Source organism: Schistocerca americana, chromosome 3 (assembly GCF_021461395.2).
Source record: "Schistocerca americana isolate TAMUIC-IGC-003095 chromosome 3, iqSchAmer2.1, whole genome shotgun sequence".
In the NCBI taxonomy this organism is placed as follows: domain Eukaryota; kingdom Metazoa; phylum Arthropoda; class Insecta; order Orthoptera; family Acrididae; genus Schistocerca; species Schistocerca americana.
This window is the reverse complement of record NC_060121.1, coordinates 276,297,027-276,309,398: the sequence shown is the minus strand read 5'-3', so window position 1 is coordinate 276,309,398 and position 12,372 is coordinate 276,297,027. Positions and strand designations below refer to the sequence as shown.

Here is a 12,372-nt window from a genome sequence, read left to right as displayed (position 1 = left end):
TAACATATTACTGTTTAACCTTGCCACAGTGGCTACTGTTGTTAATTACGGACTGCAACCACTGAGAAAACTAACTGTCCTTACCGCTACTACTGCACTATTCGCTATTACCTATAATTTGTGAAAATACTATAGCGACGGTAAAAAAATTGCAAAACCAAGGAGTTGTGAGACATAAACGGAAGTTGAAAGGTGTGTTTCTACATCTGAAAGATAATGTCTATTCACATTTCGTGCCAATCGTGTAAGAGAGGAGCTAGTGGCGCCACTGTGAGGATGCAAATCAGGAATGCTTTAAATACGCACTGTAATGGTCGTGAGCGTTTGTTGGCCTTGAGATTGGACGTGGTAAGTTTATGTTAGTCAAGAATGCCTTTAGGGTGACAAAGACGCCATTGTCAGCACCTCACTGACATTTAACGAGATCTTATAATAGGGCTAGGAGAAGTTGAATGTTCTTTCTGCAGTTCTGGGAACGAATGTAGCCACTGTTCGATTCAAATGGCTCTGAGCACTATGGGACTTAACTTCTTAGGTCATCAGTCCCCTAGAACTTAGAACTACTTAACCCTAACTAACCTAAGGACATGACACACATCCATGCCCGAGGCAGGATTCGAACCTGCGACCGTAGCGGTCACGCGGTTCCAGACTGAAGCGCCTAGAACCGCACGGCCACACCGGCCGGCAGTAGCCACTGTATACGACAGCTCGTAGCGGTGGTCAAAGGAATGTATTGTCGCTAGAAGACGGGCTCCGGACATCACGTGACACTACTGAGAGAGAAGACCACCGTATTCGGCCTATGCCTCTGGCACAGCGTACTGCATCCGCTGGACCAATCTGAGCAGCAGCCGGCACCACAGTGATCCAACGAACGCTTATAAATCGGTTACTTGAAGGACAGCTCCGAGCCAGATGCCGTATAGCTTGTGTTGCACTGACCCCAACCACCGCCATTTGCTGCTTTAGTGATGTCAAGCGAGAGCTCATTAGAGGGTTGGGTGGAAGTCTGTTGCGTTTTCTGATGAAAGCTGGTTCTGTCCCGGCGCCAGTGATGGCAGTGTGTCAGGCCAGTTGGAGGACAGAATGCAACTTATCTACATGCTAGACACACTGGACCTATACCTGCGCTTATGGTATGGCGTGGGGTTTTGTATGACAGCAGGAGACTCTCGTTGTTATCCCACGCACCATGACTACAAATTTGTGCATCAATCTGATGATTCGATCTGTTGTGCTGCGATTCACGAAAAGCATTGAGGGGGTGTTTTCCAACAGGATAACGCTCGCACACATACAGCTGTTGTAACCCAACACGCTGTTCAGGGTGTCGACATGTTGCCTTTGCCTACTCGATCACCAGATCTGTCTCCAAACCAGCACATAAAGTGCATCAAGGGCGACAACTCCAGCGTCATCCACAATCAGCATTAACTCTCCCTATCTTGACCGAGTGCAAAAGGCATGAAACTCCACCACACAAACTGACATCCAGTACCTGTACAACACAATGGATGTACCTTTGCATACTGACATTCAACATTCTGGCGGTTACACCGGTTATTAATGTACCAGCATTTCACATTTACAATTGCTTATCTTGCGCTTACATTAATCTGTGATCCTGTAACGTTAATCACTTCAGTATGTTACCTAGACAAATGTATTAACGAAAATTCATTAGTCTACAGTAACTATTTTTTGGTGTTGCGAAGTTTTTCCCATCAGTGTATATGGTTACTGGTGCATGTATAGGATCAGTATAATTGTAGCGATATGACAAGAAAAACTGGAGCGGAGCCCCTCTGTGTTAAGGAGGTAAAAGCGCGCCAATGGGGAAGGTGTACGAAGCGTCGACGGCGTGCCAATTGTCGACCAAGCAGTGGTTTGAATTCACCCATTGTAGTAAATGCATACCGGTTTGAATACGTGACGTCCGCCTGCTTAGCTGGATTGTAATGTGCTTACCTCCTATGCAGCGGGCGCGGGTTCGATTCCCTGCTGGAATGAAGATTATCTCCGCCCGTGGACTGGGTGTTGTGTTGTCCTCATCATCATTTCATCCTCATCACCGGCTCGCGAGTTGCCCAATGTGGCGTTGACTGAAATAAGACTCGCACTCGGCGGCCGAACTTCCCCGGTTGGGTCCTCCCAATCAGCAATGCCACACGATCATTTCATTTCATTTGAATACGAGACGGAAACTTCCACAGATACGTGGAATTATTGTCTCGATTGACCGTTGCCTCTGCTACTAAGAAAGTGGCTTGATTAAACAGTGCTACATAGTATTTGTCAATTACTAGAAGAGCCATGTCTGAACCATCAAACACTGAGGCTAAAAGCACTGAATACTTGCAGACGCCGACTCAGCGTTTCAAAACATCGTCTCAAAGTAATTTCCTTTTTCCTTTTATGTTGTGACACCCGCTAGCATTTTTTGCGTGGTGCTTCATCAATATAGTTTAATTTAGGGATGCATACAATCATTTACCCAAATCATGCTACCTATATTAGTTTTCTGACCCAATTCCTAAAATCTGCTTGAGCGTCACTGTTATAGACACCGTAACTGACTCAACAAAGACAATTAGGGAGTTAATAAAATTTTATCGGGCTTCCAGCCGCGTCAGACCTACTACTTGAAAATGACTGAGGAGAGCTCGGTCGAAAGCTTTTGGGATTTTAACCACCTGATGTGGTTGGAAACCCGAGAAAATTTTATTAATTCATATCACCGCGAAACCATGCATTCATACACAATTAGTGAGTTACATTATCTGAAAAACATTTTACAAATTTAGTCCATTTAAGTTATGGTGGTAATTAGTTTCGCAGTTCCGTAATACACTGCTGGAAAAAATCTGGTATCCTCTTTAGACGTTCCAGATCACTCAAGATTTATTGTTGCAACAGTACACATGGAGTACATGAAATGATTAAATTTTCAGATCAGTAGCACACGCGGTTTTGAGGTACCACGGGTAGCAATGCAGGTGCTGACTCTAGCATCCAGTTGATCGTATAGATGGTGAATTATCTCCTGGAATACGTTAGTCAACGCCTGCTCGACCTGTTCACGCAGTTCTGTGAGACCTGTTGGTTGACGAGTCGCACGCGTCACGTCTTGCGCCATCATATCCCACACATGCTCGATTGGAAACAAGTCCAGAGATAGTGTTGACCAGGGAAGTTCCTGCACGTCTTGCAGGACACGTTGAGTTGCACAGGCAGTGTAAGGCGAGCAAGAATGGCAAAAGAACAGGTCTAACAACAGTCTGCATGTACCTAGCGCTGGTTAGCTTCCCCTTCAGAAACATCAAAGGTGATCATGTGTTGCAACGCATCGCGCCCCAGACCTTAGGGTATGGGATGGGGCGAGTGTGCTTTGGACAAATGCACTCTACGAGACAGCGCTCACCAGGTCCACGTCCTACGTGCAAACGACAATCACTTGCGTGCAGACAGAATCTGCTTTCATAGCTGAAAACCACTGCGTGCCATTCCATCTGTCAAGTGATGCTCTGACGGCACCGGTCGAGCCACGCTCGTCTAGGCTGTTGCATTAATGGAAGATAGGATAGAGGTGTGCTTGCCACTGCTAATAACCGCTTCGCAACAGTTCGTGTTGTTACGTCTACACTCACAAACCCTGCTACCTGTCCTGCGGTAGCTGTACAATGGGCCACTGCTGCCTTTAGAACACGACAATCCTGGCGGGCGTCTGTGCTGCGTGGACGTCCAGAACATCATCTACCGTTGAGGGGACGTACAGGCGATCCCTGATAGCAGTATCATTGCACGATTGACGCAGCACATCCACCTTGTGCGGAGATTTTCCCAAAGGACTATCCTGTCACACGAAAGGCAACAATTTGACACCTTTAAAACTCGTTCACTCGTTCAGTTGGCTGTAGAGAGCAGGAGTGCGTCCCCGTGACGTGATTGCCTGCTTACTGCACGCATATGAACCTTCTGGATGTGAAAATTCCCTATTAAAGGGTAAACACAGATCGCACTCTGGTAGCTCTGTCGCTGCGCTATGTGCAGGCGGACGACGCTAAAACTATTATCAGAACATCTACCATCCTCAATGTGGCATATGCCACCATGGGATCAAAATAGACACTATGTTTCAAGGTGTGCTAATTTGTTTCCGGCAGTGTATACACTCTAAGCCATAAAACACGGCGCACATCAAAGAATTATCCGAATGGGGCGGAAATCGGTAGATATTCAGATAAACAAATGATTACAATTTCAGAAAATCAGTGGATGATTTAGTGATGGGAAAGAGCTTTACAAATTGACCAACGCAATAAAGTGTTGGTCCATCTCTGGCCCTAATGCAAGCAGTTATTCGGCTTGGCATTGATTGGTAGAGTTGTTGCATGTCCTCTTCAGGGATATCATGCCAAATTCTGTCCAATTGGCGAATTATATCGTCAGAATTCCGAGATGATTGGAGAGCCCTGCCTATAAAGCTGCAATCTTACGCCGCGCGGGATTAGCCGAGCGGTCTTGGGCGCTGCAGTCATCGACTGTGCAGCTGGTCCCGGCGGAGGTTCGAGTCCTCCCTCGGGCTTGGGTGTGTGTGTTTGTCCTCAGGATGATTTAGGTTAAGTAGAGTGTAAGCTTAGGGACTGATGACCTTAGCAGTTAAGTCCCATAAGATTTCACCCATTTTTTTTTTTTTTTTTTTTGCAAACTTTCTCGATTGGGGGGAAATCCGGCGACGATGCTGGCCAAGGTATGGTTTGGCATGCCCAAAGACAAGAAGTAGAAACTTTCGCAGTGTGCGAGGGGAGAGGGGGCTGGGATTATCTAGCCGAAATGTAAGCTCAGGGTGGCTTGCCGTGAAGTGCAACATGATGGCGCGTAGAATATGACTGACGTTCTGCTGTGCTGTAAGGGTGTCACGGATGACAACCAAAGAGGTGGTGCTAGGAAATGAAATGGCACCCCAGACCATTACTCCTGACTGATGAGACGTGTGGTGGACAACAGTCAAGCTAGTATCCCATCGCTGTTCGGGGCGTCTCCAGACATGTTTTTGCTGGTCATCTGGTCATCAGATCTCAGTTCGAAGCGGGACTCAGCACTGTAAATAATTTAGTCAGTGAGATTCCAGGCCGAAGACGTGCCTGGAGACTTGTCTGCCACCCCTTCATGGGGCCTGGCAAAATGGAGTTTGGGTCTGAGGTGCCATTTCTTTTCATAGCAGGATTATTTGGTTGCTATCCACGGCAACCTTACAGCATATCGATACGTTGACGATATTTTATGCCTCATTCTGTTGCTTTCATTGCAAACCATCCTGGACTTACATTTCAGCGAGATGATGCTCGCCCACACACGGAGGTAGTTTGCACTGCTTGTCTTCGTGTTTGGCAAATCCTACCTTGGCCAGGCAGGGCACTGGATCTCTCTGTGATTGAGAACGTTTGTAGCATTATGGACAGGATCCTTCAACCATCTACGGATTTGCACGATCTAACGCTCCAATTGGGCAGAATTTGGCGTAATATTCCTCAGGAGGACATCAATCAACCCTATCGACCAATGCCAAGCCGAAGTGCCAGAGGTGCACCAATGGGATACTGACTTGTTGAATTTGTAAAGCTCCCTCTCTTGAATAAATGATCCAATTTTTCTGAAACTGTAATAATTTGTTTGTCTGTACGTATGGATAATTCCTTCTTTGCGTGTCGTTCTTGTTGAACTTTATGAAAAGGTAACAATTTAACTATAGTAATACTCGTACCCGAGAATCTTCTACGAGAAATAATTAAACTGTGTTAGTACTGCATTGATGGAAAAGAATGGAAACTGTATGTTCAGTTATTATGTGAATTTGTGGTTATGGGATACCTTTCTATGACTGCAGATCAGCTCCTTCAATTACTTTAGATGTTGCTTTATTTAAAACCATCTAAAATATTATTATAACCATTAATGTGATGGAGCGCCTTTCAGGTTAATTAGTGTCTCATAGTGATGTATATAATAGATATTGGAGATAATGGATGATTCGGTACTTTTTCTCAAGGACTGTATATTTGGTTTAGAATGACGACTTCATTCTGTGTACAGGGAGATGGTGGTGGGCCACTCGTGTGTAACGGTTCACTTGCCGGAGTCGTCAGCTTTGGCTACTACTGCGGTCTGCCAGGCTACCCTAGCGTGTACACCGACGTGTCCAAATACGGCGACTTCCTCAACCATTCGCTGACAGAGCCGGTGTCGCCTCAGTGACGTCACCAGGCTACTAGACGCTGACCGTCGTCGGCTCCATGGACAGCGTGGGGAGCGTCAAGCCGGGTTTAACTCTGCTGCCTGTTTTTCTGTGAAGCACTACCCGACAGGACAGTCTCTGTAGCAAGAAAACGCTCTCATAAATGGATGTCTTGTGTAGGCTTAATGCTCTCGTCAGTAAAGGGCATGCGATTTTCTGCTGTTCATGTACTTTATTATATTTAATGTCATACAATATGCTGGTACGAGTGAAACTGCCCTACACCATGGATGATACATACCGTACATGACATCCTTATAGTGGAACCAACATCTCGATCAGCTGATTATTGGAGACATCCATATTCAGCAGACCTGTGAAGTACTGTTCAGTTTATCTTCATTTTAGTATTTTCAGTAAGGGTTTCTTTATTAAAATGATGCAGTACTGTACAGCGTTTGGTTCCAGCGAAAGATATATGCAAGCAGCTAATAGAGGATGTACATAAATGTTTACCTTGCTAACAAAATTCTTTAACTCTTTATTGATATAGTAAATGAAACTTGCGTTATACCACATACAGCTCTACTCATTAAATTTTGAACCTTACATGAACATTTAATGCATTTCATTTACGTCACAACATCTGTACCTCTGGAAACACCCAAAATATCAAACTGGCGCTCAATCGCATGCCACACATGCAACATATCTGGTGTGACTGCGCTAATTGTATCTCTGATGCGTTGCTGCAATGTCGTAACATCAGGAACTACTGTTGTACACAGTACCTTCACATACTCGCAAAGAAAGAAATCGAAGAGGATAACGTCAGATGATTTCGAAAGTCACGGAATAGAGCCGTCTATGCCAGTCCACCTGCTGAGGAACGTTTCATTAAGAAAACCGTGGATTTCTACAGTCCGATGAGGGGGAGTTCAGTCTTCCTGAAATATGGCAGAGCTTTGCTTATCCTGTAGCTGGAGCATGATATAATTCAGCAACATGCCTAGGTAAACATATACACTTACATTGCTTTCAAGGAAGTAAAATGAGCAACCAACACCACACCACACTTTAATCTTTGGACTGTCCCGAATGTGTTCTTGTATGACATGAGGATTTTCTAGTCCCCGGATCCAGACATTATAGCAGTTAACTGAGCCACAAACATGAATTGTATCCTTATCGGAAAAAACACGCACGATCTAAGAAATCATTGTGATCACCCAAACGATTCAGCATATCCACTGCAAACTGTTCACGTTTTCGGTGATCAACTGGTTGTAATGTTTGAACAATTTGGACCTTGTAAGCATGCAATTTAACACGTTTGCGAAGCACATTATGCACTGTACTCTTTGGTACTTGAAACTCCCATGACGTTTGTATAATCGATTTTCGTGGCAACCTCGTGAAGGTGGTTTGAACTACCTGCACAGTCTCATCCGAAACAGATGGTCCGCAGGTGCTTGGCCGTGAACCGACCCCGTTGCTAAAAAAGGTCCCATCCATGTTCTGGGTAACTTGACATCAGGCGTCTTCTTTCCATAATGGGACACTAACTTTCGCTGCACAGTAATCGGTGATTTGCTTTCTGCCAGCCACCCAACACATTGAGATTTCCCCTGGGGGAGGGAGAAGCCATTTTTATGATATAACTCACACAACGTTCCTTGTGGCGAAATTGTTGAATGACACACAGGTATACAGAAAATTTATGGGTTTCCTAGTAGGCCTGTAACAACTAACGTTGTGATCATAAATATAATTAACATTTAATCTTGAAATCAGGGTAAACATTTATGGTCACCCTACATTTCTTTCCTCAGTTACAGTTGTTTTAAGAATACAAAAAAAATGGTGATTACATTTTTTTGAAAGTTGGTCCTTGAAATAAAACTTGATGAATGGAGAAGGTTTTGAGAAAAGAGAAATTTAATATCTAACTCACTACAAGAGCTTTCTCTTTAACCGACTTTTCTAATATACTGCGCTTTATTTCTTTTGTTTCTGTATCTATTCTGGACTAAACAAAAGTAATAAAACATAAACGCTTATATTTTGTAAGGACCGTATATGATGGATAGAAGTGAATGTCACTTCTTATAAAAGCATAATAAAAATGTCGCACGAGACGTTGAGGTTGTGCCAGAAAACCAAATGCTTCCTACCAAACTGATGTTTAATTGTTTGCTCCTGTGGAAGTGGCAAACTAAATGACCTAAGGTCCAGCAAAACCATGAATTTACTGAAAGACTGCGATTCTGTTGTTTGTGAAAAGAAAGAAATGTTATAGTGTTGCAAACTGTCTGTTTCCCTCTCACCTGGCAAAATGTAAAAATGATAACCTCCCTATTAACTTTGAGCATTTCGGAGAAATTAGATTAATTGTACTACCAAGTGTGTAATATTAATAAAACATAAAAGCAAAGGCGGTCCGTAGTAGGCTGTAGCGTAAAAGTGCTTTACTTCAATAGCGCGATTAGCTAATTTTGAACATAAGTAATTTTCAAGCACATGTTTGATATTACATCTTATATACTGCAATTATCAGGTTTTTTACTGTACACATTGTAATGGTCGCCTAGTCGTAGATATTGCTATAATCGCACTATTTCACTCCCATTTACGGAGCTTGTTAGCACTTGATGTTAGGTTGACGCCATTAAAATGCATTGTGGTAATCGCTGCTGCTTGCTGGATCGCTGTTGTGTCTCGATGCTGATGCTGGCTCTAAATCCGGTTGTCTAGGGGTAAAAAGATGAGGTCCTGTGTTTTTGATGTGTTTTTGATGATAAATAACGAGCGAAACCAACAAATATTTAAACTTCAAATATTTATTACTCTGGTAGCCATCTTAATTCCACTGTCCACCAAAGACAATGACACAACACAAAGTAGTACTTCTTTTACATATTCTTTGCATTGTTTATCCACTTCGAACAATAAGACACAAACACACTTTACCAAAGTGACATTCCGACTGCCCCCTCAACCCTTCTTACTGCTTGCATTTATAACCTTGTCAAATAACTACTAAAAAGAGGTATAGTTTATAAGTCACATGTACATCTGTTATCGTAATTTATGCAGAAAAGTTATTAATTTACATCAAGTGACATAATTTAACATGTTATTAAAATGACAGACAGATTTGTTGACTTGACAGAATAATTCTTTGGTACAAAAAGGCCGTTTTTTAGAAGTTTGTCAATTGACTTCTCTAATTTGCATAAATAAGTAAGTAACATGCATTATTAAGAATTACATTGGTTTTCGTCTAAAATAGGAGAGTTTACATGAATACTGAGTGGAAACGCTCCTAGCGAACAAATAGGTTTCACTGGGTGATTTTTATTTAAGGAGATCCAAAATACGTAAGTTGGCCACTATTTTTTGTACTTAATATTAATTATTTAAGATGAACTTAGTGTTTTTACATGATGACATTTGCTGTATCAGTGATCAAGTGATATTAACTTTTGTGTGGGTCAGTTATTCAGTATCATTTAATGGGTTGACTGTTTATGGAGACATGTTATGCAATCATTGTTAACATACACAATAACTTTTCTATAATCATAAATACTCGTTAAACTGTTTGAATTTAGAGGGTATCGCATACTTCGGTAAAGTAAAGCCTTTAATAGGTTCTATTACAACATATAAATCCAGAGATCATATTCCATAATTGTATTAAGAATAAACGACATCAGAAACGTTACAGCCTCACGTCACTTATTGGTAACAGTACCCTCGGCTACGGCACTAGTATGTGAGTTTGGTTGTAGCGTTTTGGATGTGGACTTATTCCAAATCTAACTATGGAATATGACGCCTAGTTTCAAATGTGTAAAGTAAAAGAATCTGGTAACTGCTGTATATAATACTGTGCAGTAGAAATTCAAGGTACTTTTGAATTAACCAGGATCGAGGTTCAAAATGACGTCCATTTAATTACTTGAAAGAACAAAGTGAAATCACAACGTGCAAGTATTATCAGATGCTACCGTCAGAATTAAAGGTACTTTTGAACTATCCAGGAAAAAAGTTTATAGAGTGCAATTCATTTAATTCATTGAAACCACAAATTGAAAGCATGACATGAAAATATTGTGAAAAGCTTACTTCTAGGATAATCTGTCCCTCCAGGGTAAACAGCAGCATTTCTGAGAACAGTTGATCCAGTACTTTAGACCAATATCATGTAAAATTCTCCTTACCGTAAATTCCGATGCTGGCTCCCGCCCCCCTCCCTCCCACCAACTTAAAATTAATGAACTACCAGAGGTGGCTCTGTCTTAAAAGACCAATAATACCTCACACCTCATATTAGTAAAACAATGTTTACAACTACATACATAAGACTTCAGTATACGAGGTTTGACTGAAAAGTAATGCTTCCACCTTCGTAACTCTTCAACAGTTGGCAGCATTGGTATGTGGCAAGTACTGGCTTGTTCCGTAGCCTCTTCTCTACGGCTCCAGTTGGCGGGAAGTCTTAGCATTGAAAGGTTGTGTTGTTACGGTGGAAAGTATGTAACCCTGCGCAGACGGTCGATCAGTGCGATTTAAGTAACGTGCAGTCATTGAATTCTTGACAGCAGAAGGTGTCACCCCAAAGGAGATTCATCAGAGAATGAAAGCAGTTTATGGTGATTGTGTTGATGTGAGTACTGTGCGTCTTCACTGTCGTAATGCGAGAGGAGTACCTTGAAAAGTGGCTACACTGAGTCACAGCGCCAGAGATCGCGCCAAAGAGTTTTATTCCGCCGCCTCCACTGGCAGCACTTGTTCAGAAGTTGTGGTGGTTAGTGCTTTGCTGAGAGGATGTTGATAGCTGTACTATTTGAGGCCATGTCGTGTGCAGTTGTTTTGATGGGCTAGACAGCAGATGTTGTTCGAATGGAGATGTTGTAATGATCAGAGTGTATTTTTAGTCAATATATATGAAGGTAAAAAACATTTTTTTTATTTTTTTTTTAAATTTTCTAACTAACAATGCCTCTTGGTCACAGGTTCAGTCAACAAAGCATCTGGCTTGTGTTCATATATTAGACTGTAATTCGGGTTTCTATGTGCAATTATAGTATTTCAGTTTTATTTAATTAATTCTGTGTAAATGGTATTTAAAATATCTTGTCTTATTGAGGAAGAACCGTGCCAGATGTGTACGTTGAATCACACTTCCACACACAGAACAGTTACACTTGTGCTTTGTTGTTTCGTAGCTTTTATAGTTGCTGGGGAATTAATTCGTTAATTGTGTTAACGGAAGCTTCCTTTCATTCTTTGTTGTTATTCTATGCAGTCAGATTGCGTACTAATACTACTCAGGGCCAACCGGTTACGAGACTGAGTAACCGGACAGACAGCGACTAAAATTAAAATTATTTGCATTGTAATTAATTAAGCCCCTATGCAACCTGCCAAATTTCAAGTACGGGCGCTTTAATTTCAGGAGTCAGTATCCGAGGTATCCATCACGCACAGATCTTCCAATAACAAAGGAAAGCAATAACGTGATCCACACGTTCTTCTGAAATACCGATTGTGCTTGCAGTTTCTCACTGAGTGATACGACGATCGTCCTGAATCAATTTGTCAACATTTTGCTTGTGAAACTCAGTGGTTGCTGTCACAGGACGTGGAACTCTTTGTTTGTCACGCAGGTCAGATGTTCCCACCTCAACATCTTTAACCTTACTCGCCCAGTGACGCACAGTACTCACATGAACACAGTCACCATAAAATGCTTTCATTCTCTGGCGAATCTCCTTTGAGCTGACACTTTTTCTGTCAAGAATTCGATGACTGCACGTTGCTTAAATCGCAGTGACCGATCGTCTGCGCAGGTTTCCATACTTTATACTGTAACAACACAACCGTTCAATGCTAAGGCTTCCCGACAACTGGAGCCGTAGAGAAGAGACTACGGAACAAGCCAGTACCTGCCGCATACCAATGCTGCCAACTGTTGAAGAGTTACGAAGGTGGAGGCATTAAATTTCAATCAACCCTCGTAACAGATTGTGATTTACTCAACGTATCTTCCATAGATGAGACTGCGTGTCCAGTAGAAATCCATAAACTTGCCTCTGAGTTAGGCCGTTCCCAAACATGTCATGCAC

At 42.4% G+C, this 12,372-nt stretch overlaps 1 protein-coding gene across 1 annotated transcript in view; it reads left to right on the top strand.

Annotated features, from left to right (window-relative positions):
• The window catches only part of LOC124606013 (trypsin alpha-3-like), a 41,133-nt gene extending 32,871 nt beyond the window's left edge, over positions 1–8,262 (top strand). The window contains exon 5 of the mRNA XM_047137976.1: positions 6,097–8,262. Coding sequence (XP_046993932.1) covers positions 6,097–6,258 — 162 coding nt within the window. The 3' untranslated portion in view covers positions 6,259–8,262. The remainder of the gene's footprint in view (positions 1–6,096) is intronic.
• Positions 8,263–12,372: the final 4,110 nt, after the last annotated feature.